Source organism: Pagrus pagrus (assembly GCF_965226575.1).
Source record: "Pagrus pagrus genome assembly, chromosome: 16".
NCBI classification, from domain to species: Eukaryota; Metazoa; Chordata; class Actinopteri; order Spariformes; family Sparidae; genus Pagrus; species Pagrus pagrus.
Genome location: NC_140200.1, coordinates 26368036 through 26387506, shown reverse-complemented (window position 1 = coordinate 26387506; position 19471 = coordinate 26368036). Strand labels below are relative to the sequence as shown.

The window sequence follows — 19471 nt, the reverse complement described above, 5'->3', positions numbered from 1 at the left end:
GTGTTTTAGTTGAAAACATTCCAAATGGAACAAAAATGATCAACAGAATGAAGAAATCAAAGTTTTGATGTTAAAAACTAGCCAATGGAAGCTATAGTTAGCAGCAGTGGTTACTCTGAGATATGCTTCCCCTATTTGTTTCAGGATGATTCTGAGAGGTGGAGAATTCTTATATACAGTATTACTGCTGCTAATACTTCTGTACTTCTACTTAAGACTTTTTTAAGATACTTTAAGATTTGGAATTCAAGACTTTTTGAGTGGACTTATTTTACCCTGAGATATTGCTCTGGATACTTCTTCAACACTGAGTTGAAAGAACTTATCTCCATTTTGGTGAAAGGCTGTTTTTCTTCGGAGCATCTTTTTAATAACTTGCGACAGGGTTTCTTCTGAACGTCAACAGACATTCCTTAAACCGACAATCTATTGCTTGTTTCAGCCACTTACATGCAGAGCACAAAGTTGGAAGATGTACAATAGACACATTAAAGAAAAAGAATGCTGAAAATCAGAGCAACAGAGGCTGAGCTGTCCTGACCTCCAGTCTGTAGTGTGGGCCAGACTCCGACACTGAAACCTACAGTTACAATAATGCAGCTTGGTTAAATGTATTGCATTGTCGCATTTCATGATTACATGTTTGCTCTGTATTTGTTCTTGATGAGTTATTTCAAAATGTCTCACAGTGAAATAAAAAAAATAAAATAAAAATTCTGAGGGAAAATAGTTCCCTCATGTTTATCTGCCAGATGCAGTTAAAAGATACAGTATGGTTTGAAATGATATTCACAACATGTGAGTTCATAACAATAAAAAATGATTCACAACTTCTACTCCACTGCATTTCAGAGAGAAACACTGTACTTTTTACTTCACCGCATTTAGCTGACAAATACTTACTTTTGATTGAGATTTTACATATGACTAAATATGATACAAAATCGTTTTCTATGTTGTACTGGATAAATCAGTATAAATTACAATAGTATTTCTCTTATCTCCAGGCAACAGAGATGAAGTTAGCAAACTTACACAAATAAAAACTGAACAGCCATTCCAGGTTTTGATTTATCTGAAATATGGAAACCCCAGATATTTCACATTTTTTTCAAGACAAGAAAGTGAAAATAGAACATGGACTCTTTTTCCATTTGTCCCAAACAGCACAGCTCACACAGCCTGTTTCTCTGAGTGTGTTTGTATCAGCCAACACCAGCTCTCAGCCGTACAGCTGAAGATATTTGGCTTCTAGATTAGCGATATATAACGTGTTGAGGGCCAAACGTTTGTTTGATTTGCATGTGTTTTGATAAAGTAGATATTACAGCACTTATTATTCCTGGAAATACACAACATACCAGCCTCATTAATAACTGAGTGAAGCCCTTCTGCCCACATTAACTTCTACTCATTTATCATCTCCTGTGCCGTTCTGATCAGATGTTTCTCATTTTACTTCTGATGCTTTCATTTCAATCATTCTTTTGTAATGTTGCTCTCACAACTCCAGTTCCCTTTTAAGAGGTAATCATTACAGTAGTGGCATAATGGCATTACTTCACCATGAGTAGGTCGAGCCACTGGGCTTGTTGTGCCATATATCACTGAACTTGAAATTCAAGGCTCAACATGTCTTACTATTATGATTAATATTCTCTATTACATAAGGCCCCCTCAACACATGCATTAAGGCATACACAACAGTCTGCCTGACAGCTGGTTTCATCTGTTGTGTTTTGGATTTTGAATCCTCTTCAAAATAAACAAGAAAAAGAGTTGGAAGAACAAGGATTGTAATCTGTAATCAGTGCTCTGGACAGAAAGACAAAGAACACAGCAGCTGCACAGATAAGTATCTTTTTATTGAAGCATCAAGCTCGTAGCACAGATATATTTAGCACATCTTGACCATCCAAAGAACAGCAAAAGAAAGAATTAGAACAGCAAAGTTTCTCCTTCAGAACATCCTGACACATCCTGCAACTGCACCCTCTCACCCGGGGAGGCTTTCCCTTCTCCTTCCTCTGCACTCTCTCAGACGATTCAGAGAGAAAGGGGAAGAGAAAAAACTTAAACATGATTTAGCCAGCTTTGAAAAGGTCATCCCTTTTTACAACAAAATAAACATTTGGACATAAGGGGAAGAAAAAAAGAAGAGAATATTGGTCCGCAGCAAAAATACAAAATATTTTTTGTATAAAATTCTTTAACCTTTCAACTGCAAAAATGCATTTTGAGTTCACTGTATAAAAAAATAAAACAAAATAGCAATGATCCACACCAACAAGGCTAAAATGTACTTCATCCAAGAACAGGTAGCATTACACTTTAAATGCTTCAATGTGTGACTTCATGAAGGACCTGTAACAGTCATGGTAGATCACTTAAATCATGTGACAGCAGGTTTGAGAGGAGCTCATGTGAGAGCAGAGATTGGTCCTCAGGAAAAGAATGAAACCACTCCAAAATGCCATGATAGGTAAACTAGAGGGAAACTATTCCCAGCATCAAGTTCCCTTCTCTTACACGAGCTGCTCCAACCTGCTCATTATGTGATGAATGCACTGTTATAGGCGCTGATGCGATCATCGCAGATATCTCAAACAACAGATTGTACTGCACCACGGGGCTGAAAGCAGGTTAAGACCCCCGCCGTGTCCTCTCTGGTTCCAGATTCAAACCGCATTCTCTGGCAGGAGAAGCATCGTGAACACCACTGAAGTGAACAGGCGGAGAGGACAAGGCTTGGACGTTTGAAATGTTTCAAGAAGCAATAAATAAGAAACCTAACCTGCTTTCAGCACCTGTCCACAACTTGAAATTACATTAATCACAAGTTGACCCCACCCCTTAAGGTAAAAAGTCCCCACCTATCCAAAACACATCAGGATGTGGCAGCTGCAACTACGCTCAGCTGGTTAAACAAGAGGAAGGTGAAGCACAGACCTACTGACAAAAGGAGGAAGAGACGGCGCTACACTACACTGTCAAGCAACACGGCACTAGGAGTCACATGCACCATAGTGTCACAGGATTTTCCCCCTCAATGAACAAAGGGCATTGATCCAAACAAAAAGAAAACTGCTAGGGGAGTCACATTTTCGACCAATTCACTGCAAAAAATGTCTGGGCACAATAAATTTAATAAAATGGCAGTTTATGCAGCGGTTACATGTGGAATGATCCGGGATCACCCTGGCATGCTCAGACTGGTGGGCCTCTATTGTGTGCATACAGATTTCTGTATGGGGCGGAAAGAGACAGAGAGAGGATGGATATTATGTGGGAAGAAGAAAAATGCTTTGCTGGGCAACTAAGCAAAAAGTGTCTGATTCATTATTTCCCATTCAGAGTGCGCGCAGCCAGGAGGGCCGCCTCTCGTCATGTCACGGTTCTGGGGCCAGCTGACAGTCTGACTCTGGCAGGGGGAGACCTGCTGTGAGCTGGACAATGGCTGGTCGACAGAGGTCATTGTACGCTCTCTGCATGCGTGTGTGTGTGCATGTGTGTGCATGAGAAGAGGAGGGTGGGGGTGTGCTCTCCTGGAGTCATACATTCAGCTCAAACCTGGTCCAGGCTTTTCTCTAGAGACGTGTACATTCGAAAGACGAACAGGGGGAGGTGGGGGGTCGGGGGGTGTTGGTGGGGGCGGGGGGGTGAACAGACCGCTGCTTTACATGGACTGTGCTACATTCACTTTCAACATTTTCCATTTAACCAATTGGTGTGAATGTGGAAAATTAGAGTGCTGAATATGACTGCGGGGGACCCTATAGGATAGAAGCTTCCTATAGATACAGCACGCTGTACAAAAAGAAGCCGGGTGCAACAAAGTGCGCATGTTGAATGTCTTAAATGATTCATATTCTTACATTTCCAGGCATACGACTCTAAAAGCCTGTCTATTCAGGGGAACACAAGGACTATATGATTGTCGAGGTGGAGGAGCACAAATGGATGAATACATATAGGTGTTGGGAGTGTGCTTCAAAGCCCAGCAAAGCAGGAAGTCTTTAGTGCAGTTTACAGCAACCAGGAGCAGATGGACCAATGAGCGGCAAACCTTTTATCCAATAATGCAACATTAAACAGCAAATATGGCATTTGTTTTGAAAAGAACTCAAATATGTCCTGACAATGTGACGATTACAAAGGCCAAAAGCTTAACAAGACGCATACATTCAATCAGACTCGAGACAGAAGGTCAGCCTTCTTTTAGTACCATGAGTCAACAGGTTTTAAAGTGCACTCAAAAATTGGTGATTATGAATTCAAATTGCCACATTTGAGGGCAAACTGAATGTAGAATGGTTGCGAATTTGTAAATGAAAAAAAAAAACAACAAACAAACAGAAAGGCTGAGGTCAAAGAGGCAGACTGATCTGAGCATGTCAGGGTCCTGGCCTAGTGCGGGCGGAAGCCTTGTCTGTGGGGGATGAGGGGGGACACCTGCAGGAAGGGACCGTCATACTGGGCACAGGTGGACAGCCTCAAACAGAGCGTGTTTAATTCCTCTACATGCACTTCAAGATCACAGCAAGAGTGAGCTAGAATATCGAAACAGAGAAAAGAGCTTTCATGCAAGAGATCTAAGTCACAGGTACAACAATGCAAACAACTCAAACTTGAGGTTAAACTAGGGCTCGCAACTGCGTCACCACCGGGAGGTTCTGGACGACGACAGCAGCAGCGGAAGGAGAGGACGGGGTCGAGGAGGGGGGAGGAGGACGACAAGCTCTCTACTGGGGGGTGAAGCCGGCCGCAAGGGGAGAGCCCCGCACAGCCGCCTTTCTTTTTACGCCTCTTCTTCATCCTCAACCCTCAGCTCTGCTGGTTCTGCTGGCGGTTCTGGGCGTAGCTTGTAAAGACAAAATTGTAATCGTTGAATTGAGCCAACTGGCGGTCGAGACGCTTGTAGCCCTCGAGTTTCTGGGCAGAAGAAAAGACACTGCGACATTTGGAGCTCTGCAGGGGCAAACAGCAGGAAAAAAAGAGAATTTCCTCAGTGACACATTGGATTAAAATCACACGGCGAAAAATGGCGGTATTGTATTCAAAAAACACACCTGATTGACAAAAAGCGTAGTCACAAATTTTCCTGGCTTGAACACCTCCACCACCTTCCTGACCAGATCATCATACGATGTCTGGGAGAGGTTGGTTTCGAAGCTGACGTAGGAGAACTCCGGCTCCGGGGTGATGTGGATGGTCCAGTAAGTTCCCTGGAGACAACAAGCAGAGCCACATCACAGCAGTGTTTAACTTGTTAGAACGACAGAAGCCTGCTCCAACAGAGAGACACTCACGTCAGCCTTCATTCCATTCATTGAGTATCCACAAGGGTTGAACATTGTGGCATCGATCACAGAACCTGGTATCAGGTCACGAATTCCACTCATCTGCAACAACAGAAGAAGACGACCATGTCAGCATCAACTCACAATCTCTAAACCCTCCATGTTAGCTCCCGTGTATCCAACTACTTCCTGTCACCTTCCTTTGCTGATGACTGTCAAACACTGACAAACACACCAATGGTATCTACTTACACGAGTGACATCACTTGCGGAAACACCATCTTTCATGTAGAACTGGTCCATAATGGCTGGATCGAGGTCGCTCATCAGAACTTCCAGCGTCTGATCCGCATGCTTGTTCTCCCAGTACTCTGGTAAGTCCAGGGTGAACAGGTACCTGTGGGAGACACACAGCGTAAGGTTATTTATTTTTAACCATGAAAAGACTGTAAAGGAGGTTCTGAAAGAGCTTTTATACAAGTGGAAACACCCAGCCAACAGACTTGACCTTCTTAGTACCATCTCATGATTGTACTAGACAGCAGGGTCTATAATTAACACCCACCAAGGGCAAAGTGTGGTTATATTTTCCATTTGGTGAGTAAATCTCACAAGGCTATCCATCACAATGTTTGCACCAAAATAGTCATCTAATAAAAAACTATGAAAAGTGTCTGTGTTGTGGTGTCATTCATGGGCACACTGCTTTTGTTCTGCTGTCTGTTTCACACAGGCACAGGGACTTTGTGGTGCAGTGAACTGCACCTCTTAAACACAGGAATATAAACTCTAATGGCAAGGACAGGCAAATTCTGATCTTTTTGCATTGGTCTTGTTGAAACACATTCATATGTCTTTACTGTCAAGTTCTTTCATAATTACATGCTAAAATCCTAACAATATCAAATTCATTTCTCCATAGGCAGATCTGACAAACTCTATAAATAATTAATTCCCCTCCTACCTCTGATACTTAGTTGTTTTACTGAAACACTTAAAGGATAACTACCGTTTTTTACAACCTGGACCTTATTTCTAGCAAACTATATGGTCATTTACTCACCCAGATAACTTTGGTGTCATTTGAAGTCGTTCGGACGAAATTAGATCCAGCGTAGCGCCGATATATCCATATAATGCGAGTAACGGGGCATCAACACACAGCCTCTATAACGCATTATCTGCCACGAAACTAGTTCATTTCACCAATATTTTGTTACGATATGCTAGTGCTATTCCCCTCTGAGTCCGGGCCCGTCCGTTATCAACATCTGGGGTCAAACTAGCAGTAGCAGCTACAGGTAAACAAGCTGGGCTGTTGCGGGTGCGCGCGCAGCTCAGAGACGACATCTTCCAGGTCAGAGGTAGTAGATCAGCCTACAGACCCCGGATGTTGACAATAGACGAGCCCGGACTCAGAGGGGAATAGCACTAGCATATCGTAACAAAATATTGATGAAATGAACTAGTTTCGTGGTAGATAATGCGTTATATAGAGGCTGTGTGTCGATGCCCCGTTACTCGCATTATATGGATATATCGGCGCTACACTGGATCTAATTTCGTCCGAACGACGCCGAATGACACCAAAGTTATCTGGGTGAGTACATGACCATATATTTCGCTGGAAATAAGGTCCAGATTGTAAAAAACGGTAGTTATCCTTTAAGTCATACACACTATGTATGCATTTTGGCAGGTGCCTGGTTGGTGGATTTTCTTATCTACCAGTCAACTTGGCAGGTGGGCCATAAAGGTTGTTTTTGGACAATTTGCTGCTTTATTTTAACTAGTACTTTAATCACTACAGCATCACTCAAGGATAAAATCAGCTAAGAGCATAGTTCAGTATTCATTGAGTATTCAGTGGATATAAAAATATCCACTGAACACTGGACAACACATGAAGTTTCACACAATAGGAGATATAGAATAGGGTGATGCTTACCAGCAGTCAGAGTTCAAACGTCCCATACAGTAGGCTGCGCCATCTGGAAGAAGCCAAAAGAAAAAAAAAAAGGTTTGCTTTAGTTGCTCTAAAGGTTACTGTGCACATGCTACCAACTCAAATATGGAGCTGCATGCATCATCTACTGGATTTCACGCAACAGATTTGCTAGGGCATAAAGGAGACACTGCAACACTTCAGTTTATTAGGGATTCACCGATTTGTGACATCCCTGCCATCAGTTTATAAGACTATGCAAGTACTGACATTTTTTTTCTGTCGGGTAGATGTATAGAAGGCTAAAAAAGGTTTTTAAAGCAGTTACTTGGAAAAAAAGAAAAGAAAAAAAACACCTTCATGTGAAAGGTTATATTGAAAGTTAAAGGTTTCAGAAGTGTAAATGATGGAGTTTGTGCTCTTTCAAAAGATAGTGTAATGAAGGGCTGAAGGACTTTAAACACTTGAGTTACTTTTATTTTTTCCATATTCCATACTTGGGAAAATCTGGCTGAGAAAGTCCACTTCCTCCTGGAAGTTTCGATGAGGGAACTCTTGATGGGTTGGCTTCATGAAGTTCTTTCGGGAGTAGAAGAAGTTCTGCAAAAAAAAAAGCATTAAAACAATGGGTAAATGCAACAGAAACAATTATTTTGAATTTTTAGTGTCCAACGTGCACAGAGGTAAGTTATGTTTTTTTAAATATACTCAAATTGCTGTGTGTGTCTTACCTCGATGGCATCAAAACCGCAGTACTCCCTGGCAAGTTCCAGCAGAGGCACCAGTGCTTGCAGTAAGAGGGTGGTTCCGCACGTCTTCAAAATGAAACGTCTCTTGGAGACAAACATGCTACTCTCACTGTGGACAGAAACAAGTACAAGACAAGTGTAAAACATCTGAACATGAATTAGATTTATGTGCCACTGTATCATTTATTAAACAAGTGATTATCAACTGCTGGCTTGCCTTCCACTTAATGTATCACTGTTCTGTCAAATATACACCAAGAGGTCAAACAAACCGCTTTTATCACTGAAGGTACACAATAGGTCTAATCCAACACAGGGACACACTGTATTTTAAGCTCAAAAGACAACATGTGTTTGTTCTTTTCCCTTGTTTATTTATTTTTCTAAATCTAACATTTATGCACTCATTGAATTCGTGAGAGCTAACCAGTCTGTGGTTAGCGTGCAGCTAACCACAAGGAGTGTCACAGTGACGAGTTGGTGCAGGTATGCTGTCCAATATACACACACTACACTACTTTAGTACGAAGCCTCATTTTGATCCGCTCCTGCTTGCCCTGTTAAAGGATAAGTACCGTTTTTTACAACCTGAACCTTATTTCTGGCAAAAGATATGGTCATTTACTCACCCAGATAACTTTGGTGTCATTCGGCGTCGTTCGGACGAAATTAGATCCAGTGTAGCGGCGATATATCCATATAATGGGAGAGACGGGGCAGCGACACACAGCCTCTATATAACGTATTATCTGCCACGAAACTAGTTAATTTCATCAATATTTTGTTACGATATGCTAGCGCTATTAGCCTCTGAGTCCGGGCTCGTCCGTTATCAACATCCGGGGTCAAACTAGCAGTAGCAGCTACAGGTAAACAAGGCGCGCTGTCGCGGGTGCGCGCGCAGCTCAGAGACGACATCTTCCAGGTCAGAGGTAGTAGATCAGCCTACAGACCCCGGATGTTGACAACAGACGAGCCCGGACTCAGAGGCTAATAGCGCTAGCATTTCATAACAAAATATTGATGAAATGAACTAGTTTCGTGGCAGATAATGTGTTATATAGAGGCTGTGTGTCGATGCCCCGTTACTCCCATTATATGGATATATCGGCGCTACACTGGATCTAATTTCGTCCGAACGACGCCGAATGACACCAAAGTTATCTGGGTGAGTAAATGACCATATGTTTTGCCAGAAATAAGGTCCAGGTTGTAAAAAACGGTACTTATCCTTTAAAGCTAATGCATTATGCTGTTAATACAAATTCAACACTTCCTGTATCTGTTTCAAAGGAAGACCTCTAGAGATTCAATGAACAGAAACCCTTCATTTCTTAACAAGGCTTTTGTTGTGACATATTTGCAGAAACATGTTGTAGAAAAATCATTGGCCTCCCATACAAACATGTAGTCTGCTGCAGGAAAGGCCTATTTTGTATGCCAACTCTGAAGTTAGGGTCGCCCTGGTTCCCTCCACAAAAGGTTTAGGGATTTTGTGGATTATTGCAGAAAATACGCTTTGTGGCAAACACATGTTTATGACACTTAAACGCTTTGTTCAGCAAGGTTAGATCAACACAACTGAATTCTGAGGCATAACTGCAATCACCAGAAGTAAAAAGCTAATGCTAGGCTATAAACCAATTACATCACAGTCTTATGACTTCAACATCACCACTAGTAAGCATCTTACTACACTATAAACACATACACAGTTGCGTGTGTGTATAAATTATTACTACCAGTTGTAAAGTTAGAATAGTTTGCAACTGAAGCCCGTAAAGACAGACTAGTGTGTAGATGACTCCCCGTGAGTGACGATGTTAATGTCCGTGACAACATCTGTAGTCTCATTTAGCCACTTTAAAAACACGTAAACCCTTTATAATTCAAACAGGGGATATTAACTCACATTTTCATGTCTTGGAACAAAACGTAAAAATCTCTTAAGTTTGGGTTTAGCACAGACCTTATTTCTCACTCCTGGGACACTCGAGACTCTGCCATCTTTTCCCAAGTTGCACTAGTCTTATTTTATACTTCATTTTTGATGTTGAACTTCACAAGAAAAAAAGTAAAGTTGAATAGTGAGAAATAAAAACATGATGAGTCACTGTTGTCCTGGTTGATAATGGTGCCGTTTCACTTTCATTCATGGGCTCTCATTATGTTCCACTCAGGACGGCCGACGCTCGCATAACACCTGGTAGTAAAATTTGGTTTTACTCTTCCAATCTTTGGAGTATCACACGGGTTTGTAAAGTTTTAGTCCAACCATAGAATGAATACATCACTTGGAAATAAGGATGACAGCAAACGGAGCTAAACCTAAATTAAAATTCTAAATGTGTTCTGACTTGCCACACAGATGCTTCAGCTACACAGCGGCAGTAATTACAGGGGAAGTGCACCATGGCAACTTTGAAAGAGTTGTTATACAACATGCTTGTACACAGTACAGTTGGCTCAAAGAAATGATAAAATGATGAAGTGTTTGTTAATCTCCTCTCCTTTGCCGTCCATATTAGACTTTAGGAGAAAGAAAAAGAAATTCCTATCATCAGATAACTGTGGTCAACTGATTACAAAAAAGGGAAATCACTTCTGATTGTCATGACAAGTTCCTTTATTGGCCAGTATCGTTTCATAATTTGCACAGCAGAATGTGTCTTACTGGTTTCAACTGCTGATAAAGCTGACTTTTGTTCTGTAATAAGCCAATATTAATATTATGATGGCTATGCAGCATATCACATATGTGCCCATTGCTCTAACTCATTACATGGGACAGAGACTGTCAATGGCAAGCAGCTTACAGGTGACCTGCCTAATCCTGTCTGTCTTCTAATCTGTAGGAAACAGAGGAGACAAACTGTAAGTAAAGACGGAGCACTCACCTGAGTATATAAGCTTCCTGCTTGTCAGACTTTGTCACACTTATGATCAAACAATGCACATTCTCCAGAAGTTTGTCCCACTCAAACCTAAAAAGAGAAATAAAAAGGCAACATTGAGCATGATGTAATTCATTTACCATATTTCCAATGAGGAAGTGACTACATGACAGTAAACATTTACACACTGAGGAGTAAGTGTAGTTGTTTTGATCTTCTAACGAAGGAAGACACACACACACACACACGATTATATAATAATGCTCTTCAGTCAAAGTCATCCCAGGGAGCGACGGATTCCGTTGGTGCTGGGGGCTAGGTCGGAAAAAACAAAAAAGAAATAATCTCAGATGGATAAGGAAGAGACCTTTCTCTAGTTTGTCTACTCAAAGAATATGCATGCATAAATTTGACCTGAAATGTAGCGTCTCAGAGGAGGGTGGGACGGATTAAAACAAAATGCTGCAGCTTGTGATCACAAATAAGTAGTTCAGACTGACAAGAATAAGGTACTTGCTGTATGTAGAAAGATGCAGGGTACTGTGGATTTGGTTCTTTTGAATATTTGCTCCAGTTAATCATTCCTGGGCAAACTGAAAATCAAAGTGTAGGCCTGCACTTTCCTCAATGACAGGAAGGCTGCTTCTGCCCCCTCCACCCCTCCCACCACCACTCAAAGACAGCTGCAGTGCAAATGCAGCTGCGTCACCTTCTCATTACAACCTTGGAAGGGCAGCCTGGATCCATTCAGAGTGGCCAGTAGGAAGCACAGCACAGCCTGGGCGAGTAGAGAAAGACCGCGAGGAGGGCGACACTCAATGGGGAATTTACTAGCAGCCAATGTTGCATAGTTCACCCCCTGAGAAATGGACAGGGCTGCAGGAATCGACAGCCTTTTTCTGGGGGAACCTCTGAACGAGAAATGTGCCTCAGTAACTAGACTGTCAGCAGTGATTCTCTAACTGGGAGTGACAGCAGGTGTGAACAGTCAGACATTAGCTCGCTGACTAGTTAAATAACGTAGCTTCTTCAGCCACCCGTTTTATGCTACAATGTGCATACAAACAACTGAGAGGATATGGCAGGAATTGAAGAAAAAAGCTTGATATCGTGCAATAGGTTTAACATATGGCTATGGTGGATAGCTTGGCATATTGCTAGAGAAAGTGTCTGCCAAGGCTTGCCACCACTCACTCTTATAAGCCTCCATTTCATCAGACATGACAAAATATAGGCATAAATGAAAAATGATCAATCCAGGCAGACTTCTGGTAACTGGTTGCATGTGACACTTCAACGATAAATTGATTAATCAGTTGTCAACTATTATGATAGCGAATCGGTTTAAGTAACTTTTAAAGAGAAAAGGTATACATTTTCTTAAATGTGAATATTTTCTCTCCTCTTTGACAGTAAACTGAATATCTTTGAGTCGTTGACAAAACAAAACGTTTGAGGAAGTAATTTTGGGTTTTAGGAAACACTGACATTTTTCACCATTTTCTTACACTTATAGACCAAACAATTTATCAATTAATAAAACAGAATAATCACCAGATTAATTGACAATGAAAATAATATTAAATTGCAGCACAAGTTGCATGCCACTCATGCCCCTGTCTGACATTTAGGTGGCACCACAACTGCTGACAGCTAGACATTGCTTCCAAGAGCCCATACACACAGCTGTGGCTGACAATAGATTACCACTGTCCAATGTTTTACCACTGAGTTGCTGGGTGACCTGTAATCTGAGTCTGACTACATCTGTCATGAATATTGACGAGCTAGTGTTGTGTTTGCATCATCACTGTCACTCACAATACTGAGGCCAAAATTGACTGACCAACCACCCTTTGGGAACTCCTCATTCAGGAGATAGAACAAAATTTCACTGCTACAACATGTCTTCTTTATGAACTAACACCAACACTGTATATCAACAGTAGCTGCACTCATGGTTGCAGCAGTATACCAGTTTGAAAAAGGAATATTTCAAGGTTGTATCATATTTCATATCTGTCAAAACTGAATATTTTGTGAAATTATAATAAAAGTGTTTGTTCGACAAAAACACCCTTCTGTTTTCATTCATTTAGGGGTCAATGTAACTGATAATAATGGTGTAATACTGTATACAATGACATTTTGTGAGATGGTTATTGTACAGTGAAAATTTCACACTATTGCAACCCTAGCTGCCGTGCCTGTGTGGTGGGTGTACAAATCCAATTTGTTCCTCACAAAAAAATGACATGATACAATAATGACGTCATGTTGCAGGCTCAAGGCCAACACGCTGGCTTTTTAGCCATGTACCATCTTACATTTTCACCCTGGCTACAGAGATTAAAAACTTGATTTAGTGCGTCAACGCTACGCCCCATTCATGACGAGCCATTTGTTGGGCTGTCATTAAGATGTGTCATTTGCAAGATATAGTTTGTTATTATTGTGCAGAAGTTTCAACATACTGCCATTCAAACTACAGTACAGACCAAGAATGCAGGGGTTACTTTATAATGACTACAGACATGGAAACATAAATACATTTGTAGTATGTATATATGGAATAGTTTGTTATATATGTTCTATAGCCGTATATGGGACATTTTCACCCTCTGCTCCCATTTGTAACAGTAATTCATGAAGCTTCTTTTATTTTTCATCTTACAATTAAGCAGAAGACTGACAGCCTGATAAGTACAGACACTAAGTATTTGACCACAACTGGTCAAAATATGTTGATATGGTACAAATTAACCTGTGAAAAATTGACCAAGGTGTAAACCTAGTACAAAAGATTTCGTGAAAATGGCATGTTTTCTTGCTCTTACATGGACAAGGATAAGCCACACAGCTCCGACTTTGTCTAGTGACAATTTCATGATGACATGATAGTCTTTTTTTTTAAAGCACTAAATGACATCAGAGCTGTAGCAACATGCCGGCTCCCAGCTTCATACCAGAGGGACAATGTTACTGGAGACGTGGGTCAGCTCCCATTTCCATGTGAAATGTACACCAGAGGCTATTTCTGGTCGCAGGATCAGATCTTCTTCAAAGAAAAGAGTAGTCTCCAGGAATGGACCAGATTAGACTGCCAGTTACTATCACAGTTTCCATTCATACCCACTAGACAGGGGTACAAGGTTTACCAAGATGACATGGATTCCTGGAATGTTGGCCATTTTTGATAAGTTGAAAAGATTGGAAAGCAAAAGAGAAGGACAGGCAGCTCAATTAAATGGCCCTCAGGACAAGTTGCTTGACAATCACTGGCATCAGACTGTAAGCTGCTGTCGAGCCCTGAGGAAGGACAGTGGAGGTAATGTGAGTGAGCTTCACATTTGTGAATCAGATGCCCTTGTGGACTTATTTGGACATTGGCTGACGTCCAGCGAGACTGATCCACTGACAGTGTTCCTCTGAGCCGTTAATCTGCCCTCTGGCTGTAAATTAATGCCAGTCCTCATTCACTCGACTGGCCACACACACACTTTTCCTTAACAGACCTGTGATCCCATTAATGACCAGAAAAGCCACTCATAGGACAGGGCAGATTTAGCCTTGAACCTTGCCACAAGAAATTCACTTTGTAATAGAGGGGAGCAGTAACAGGTTACAGAACAAAGTGTTAAACAGTCTCAAAAGGATGGACTGACAGAATGAGGTGTCGGGTGATGAGTTCCAACCAGCTGTTGACATTTTTAACTACTCTCACACTTAAGAATCAACACCAGTCCCTGTCAAACTTCCTGAGTGGGCATTTTATTCAGCACCAAGCAACAATATGGCTCCCCAAAAGTATTCTGATCAATCTGTTTATGACCAACTTTGTTCCGCTTGGCACACGCTTCTCAGTCATCGAGGCACAGTAACAAATGGATTTGTGGTGCTGAATGGGGGCAAAGGTCAACAGCCTTTTTAACCATTCACATCCATTGCTCTGAATGTCCCACCATCCAGATTATTTTCTTTTAAAAAACAGCCAAATGCCTTTAAGCAAATCACTGTGGGAGACCCTCTAACCAATCAGAGGAACTGGGAGGGGAGTGTCTACATGGCTAGAAACGTGACCGGAACAAGGACTACATGCAATTTCAGCCGAACTTGCAGCAGTTCTTGGCTCTGCCATGCAATGGGTGACTGTCAGCAGAGAGGACTAAACCTAAAATGAGCACCTCTCCATAAGACATTGGATCCCATCACGAAACAATCCGTGATGACTCGGGTCCCTGTCTGTCATTACACTAGGCAAATTTTGACTGGGAATATTTGCAATACCGTCTAACCAGTCAGTGAGGCCGCAAACTTCCGCTCCCCATCACAATCCCATTTTGTCGACCAGAAACTGATAACGGTCTCATCTGTGACCTGTGTTGGTGTGTGTTTCCGTGATGGCAGCCAGTGTCGAGGCAGCACGCGGTGACGACGGACGACCACATGCTTGACACCTTCACTGAGGCCCCCTCGTTGTTGAGTGACGCAGGAAAAAAATATATCCCCGTTTACAGCAGGACAAACACACAGCGATATTTTATCAACTCAAATTGACTACGTTAAACAAGTAGCTTAGCATAGTTCAGCGCAGTGATGTAATGCTAATATAGTCAAACGATGTCCCAACACCAATGCGGGGGAAATAAAACGCGTGCGCACCGATAAGGGGAAAAAAGGAATCCAGCCCGCCTAATGTTGCCACTAAAGTGAGCGGAAACATAACGCGAATGAAAGGAAAGACTTATTCAAATGATACCAAAGACCTTTTGAGCCGTATATCGAGTAAGAATTCAGCAGAAGACCGCTGAATATTTAAGTATTTTCTCCCAGGACCTAGCTGGAGTTAGCTAGCTGTAAACGGTTAACTTGGCAAACTCTGTCAGGCCGGGTTTTAAACAATGGCTAAACATTTATCATTGAACAGTGACCATTTTAGTAGATCAAAATGTTGATTTCCATACATTTCCTCGGAGACGAAGATGAATGACTCAGCTTGGAAGTGCCAGCGTTTAAGGGGGAGGTGGCCATTTTTGAGTGGCGGTGTTAACTTAGCTAGCTCACTGCTAGTGGGCTCTGGTGTCAGAATGTGGCGTCCTTTCTAGCTAACTAATGATGAACTACTTATTACGGAGAAGAAACTGCCTCTGAAAAACAAGACTATTACCATATTTTACTGTTTGGCGTTAACGCTACATGTCACGAATGAATTGAGGGAATGAAGCCAAGCATGTGGCCGGTGTTTCAGCCTACATTTCCACACTCTGCTGGGGAAGGACGCGACACCTGACACATTCAAATGACACAAACCTTGGGATGGTACGGAGGTCCCCGGTTCCTTTGGTCTCATCTTGCCGAGAGAACCACACCTCCAACAGCTTCTCAGTCCCCTCGAAGAAATGTGCACCGTTATCTTCCATCATGAGACAACAGACACCCAACAGAAAATATAAACCGTCGGTTGTAACGTTTACAGCTTAATAAATCCTTCCTCGATCAATTATAATTTATTGAGGTACAGTCCTTTAAGCAATCCAGATGTTGATTTTCTTGAGTTACCGTCTTCCCTTTTGCAGAGAATACCGTGAGCGAGTGCTAGCTAATATCGCCGGCCATACTGTGTAAAGCACTGAATGGCGATGGCTTGGTGAATTTATATGGTAGCCGTGACTACGTCAGCGTCGTGTTCAGCCAATCTGGTCACAGGGCTCTGGCTCGTGATATGTGGTTGGTTAAGGCAGCTATCAATCATGTAAAAAGAAGGGTTCCGCCATGGTTTCCTCACGTGACGTCTTTTTTCACAGTCTGGACGTAGCGTGTCATGGCTCTGTATATTAAAATATGAGTACAGCACACCAAATTTAACTTCTGAATAGTATTACATTAATATATGACAGCAAGTAATGTTCATTTCAATCTGAAAATGTAGGGCTATTTTACGTATTTATTGCATAAAGATTGCATTTTAGAACTCCAATATTTACAAGGCAAATTTCTATGTAAACTAAGTGCTTCTCTGACATATGTTGTGCTTCTGTGCGGATTACGTATCGGTACATTTAATTAATGCTATATACCCCTGTATGACCCTAATGCATTATTTTTTATTTGTACTCCATGCTGACATAAACAAATCCACAATTGTAACTGGGAATTATACACTTAAAAATACTACTATACATATTATAGAAACTGCAATAAAATTAGCCCGTTGCAATGGAAGAACATATAATATAATTGCATTTTGTAGCATCATGTAATACCATTGGAACTGCCCAAGTGTAACCCTGTTTAGATAAATATATTTTATATGTCCTTACATATAAAAATGTAAGGACAAACATTGTGTCATAATGAAATTTCCATAATAATGACAATAATAATAAGGATAATAATTTTAATAATAATAATAATAATAATAATAATAATAATAATATTAATAATAATAGGAAGGTGTCCAAGGAGCAGTAGAAAGTTTGGTGTTAATTTTACACGTTATACAACAATTAGTCAAAAACGTTATTCACAGTAACTTTAATTCAAATATTTATAAATTAGACCCAATGAATTGTCTTACCTTGATAATAATTGCTACATATGCTAGGAAATTCAGGGATCATAAAACATTTCTAAATAATTATAAAGACCCTACGTTATACTGTTAGAGCGAACATTTCTGCTTGTACACAGTGAAATACAAACCACGATGCCTGCATTTTTGAAGAGCGTTCATGAGTACGCAAAGTGCAACAAACCGCAGCGAGAAACGCGGGTTGTAGTTTCCTCCATCTCCGCTCACTAGCTGGCGAACCGCGGCGCCTGCTCAAAAGAACTACCTTACCCAGCGAGCCCTGCGCGCCAATTAGAAACGTCAACGAGCCAGTGAACATTAAGCGGAGCAGACCAAAATCCCAAACAAGGAAATGGTGGGGGAATAAAACGACCAGATTATTTAATTAATGCATGTAATAATTAATATTTTATTTTATTGTAAATTAAGACGTATTTATGGGTTAAAATGGATTACGACTTCAAAACAAAGCTGGCGGCCGAGAGAGAGAGAGTAGAAGATCTGTTCGAATATGAAGGTTGCAAAGTGGGTCGAGGCACCTACGGGCACGTTTATAAAGCTAAGCGCAAAGACGGGTAAGATACCGTGAACCTTATTGTTTGTACTGACATGAAACTGACTGCAGGATGCATTTTGTGACCGCACAGCTCAGTGGTGTGTCGGACGGGGCGTTAGATTTGAACCTCCCTGAAGCAATAACCCGTGTCTCTGTGTTTTTGTTTTCATGTAACGCACTCACTCACTCACCAACGGTCTCCCCCCCTCCTCCCTTTCCTCCTCCCCCTCCTCCCCCCTCTCCACCCCCCCAAAACAACACAGTAAAGCCGCGGTGTTATTTCTTATTTTGACACGTCTGGTCTTCACGGTGTCAGCGCAGACAGCCTGCTCTCAATGTATGGAAACGCACCGGGGCACGCTGGTGTCGTCATTCAACGCGGTAGTGACATTTCGGCGTGTTTTCGCGGCCAAGCTGCTCCCTCATGTTTAACACTGCGCGCTGCCAAACTTTTTATAGACTCACACATCAGTGTAATCTGTTTGCTGTAGCTCTTTACACTGTTACTGTCATGTGTGAATACAGTGTAACCTATAACAGCAAAGGGAAGATGGACATCAGGCGCTTACATTTCTACTCTGCTATACCTGTAAATTGGCAAATGCCCAGCTGATAATCATGCTTGACAGTGCAATGTTATTCTAATAGTTAAACGTGTTTGTTACTGAAATGTGCAAGGTTGCCAAAAGTTAGATTAATAACTCTAAACTGACAGCTTGCAGAGTAAAGTGCTCTTACTAGTGCATGAATGGTTCCTTCATTTTCTTCTTCTCATCATTTTATTCATGTATCTCAGTTCTTATGCATGCTGCTAAACCAAAACAAGAATTCTGAAGTAGTGATGCACTGATCCATAGTCCAGCTCAGTAGTGTTGCCTATAATGACCTAATTAAAGGGTTCTGGGATCGGCCAGATGAATCCAATACTTTGTCACATTTCTTTGTCACTGTTATGAAATTGTAATTATACAGTTAGATATTATTGATAGAACTACAATGCGATTTTATAAACCTTCTAGAACATTATCACCCAAAATTTGCCCAAGCCTTAAAGACAGTCTAAAGGGATCAGATATCCTTCAGATGTGACTAGGGTTGCAGCGATATATCGGTTATATACTGACTGTTGTCTTACCGTGTATCTTTAAAGGAGAACCATGTAGTTTTGGAGATGAAACTCAAACTCAGAATTTTAATATATACAGTATTAATAAGGTAATAATACAAACTCAAAAAAAATATTTTGAATAAACAAGCTGTTCTCAGATGGAAATAAGGTCCCAGAACAAAGTTTGAAGCTAGAAAGGTGGCAGGGTCCGCCACATATAAACAAAGTGAAACAGTGTGAAATAGTGCTGTCCTTTAAGGTCAGTTTATTTATTCAGTTTGTTCAGGCTTAAAAAAATCAGTCGATGAAGATATTTCTCTTCTGATTAAAATCCTTCCCCAAAAATAC

The 19471-nt window shown here is 41.3% G+C and overlaps 2 protein-coding genes across 3 annotated transcripts in view; one reads left to right on the top strand and one right to left on the bottom strand.

Annotated features, from left to right (window-relative positions):
- Positions 1-1844: 1844 nt before the first annotated feature.
- On the bottom strand, positions 1845-16518 carry amd1 (adenosylmethionine decarboxylase 1). Of its 2 annotated transcripts, none has more exons than XM_084377121.1 (9): positions 16199-16518; positions 10892-10978; positions 7977-8103; positions 7719-7845; positions 7249-7291; positions 5553-5697; positions 5310-5402; positions 5070-5225; positions 1845-4968 (listed from the first exon to the last, which is right to left on the bottom strand). In XM_084377121.1, the coding sequence occupies exons 1-9, from the start codon at positions 16309-16311 to the stop codon at positions 4825-4827; spliced, it is 1035 nt and encodes a 344-aa protein (XP_084233247.1). In that variant the 5' UTR covers positions 16312-16518; the 3' UTR covers positions 1845-4824. The 2 variants fall into 2 exon arrangements, with proteins under 2 accessions (XP_084233247.1, XP_084233248.1); XM_084377122.1 differs by having other exon boundaries at positions 7743-7845; positions 16199-16517.
- Positions 16519-17818: 1300 nt separating this feature from the next.
- cdk19 (cyclin dependent kinase 19) overlaps positions 17819-19471 on the top strand; it is a 71886-nt gene continuing 70233 nt past the window's right edge. The window contains exon 1 of the mRNA XM_084378291.1: positions 17819-18034. Within this exon, the coding sequence (XP_084234417.1) occupies positions 17907-18034 (128 nt within the window). The 5' untranslated portion in view covers positions 17819-17906. The remainder of the gene's footprint in view (positions 18035-19471) is intronic.

What these genes read in the sequence shown, in the direction of transcription:
- amd1 (XM_084377121.1), bottom strand. Translation starts at nt 16,311, where the DNA reads ATGATGGAAGATAACGGTGCACATTTCTTCGAGGGGACTGAGAAGCTG. An exon ending in GGAATATGGAAAAAATAAAA is followed by an intron (nt 7,292 to 7,718) that starts GTAACTCAAGTG and finishes GGCTTCTTCCAG; the next exon opens with ATGGCGCAGCCTACTGTATG. An exon ending in CCGCAAGTGATGTCACTCGT is followed by an intron (nt 5,403 to 5,552) that starts GTAAGTAGATAC and finishes CTGTTGTTGCAG; the next exon opens with ATGAGTGGAATTCGTGACCT.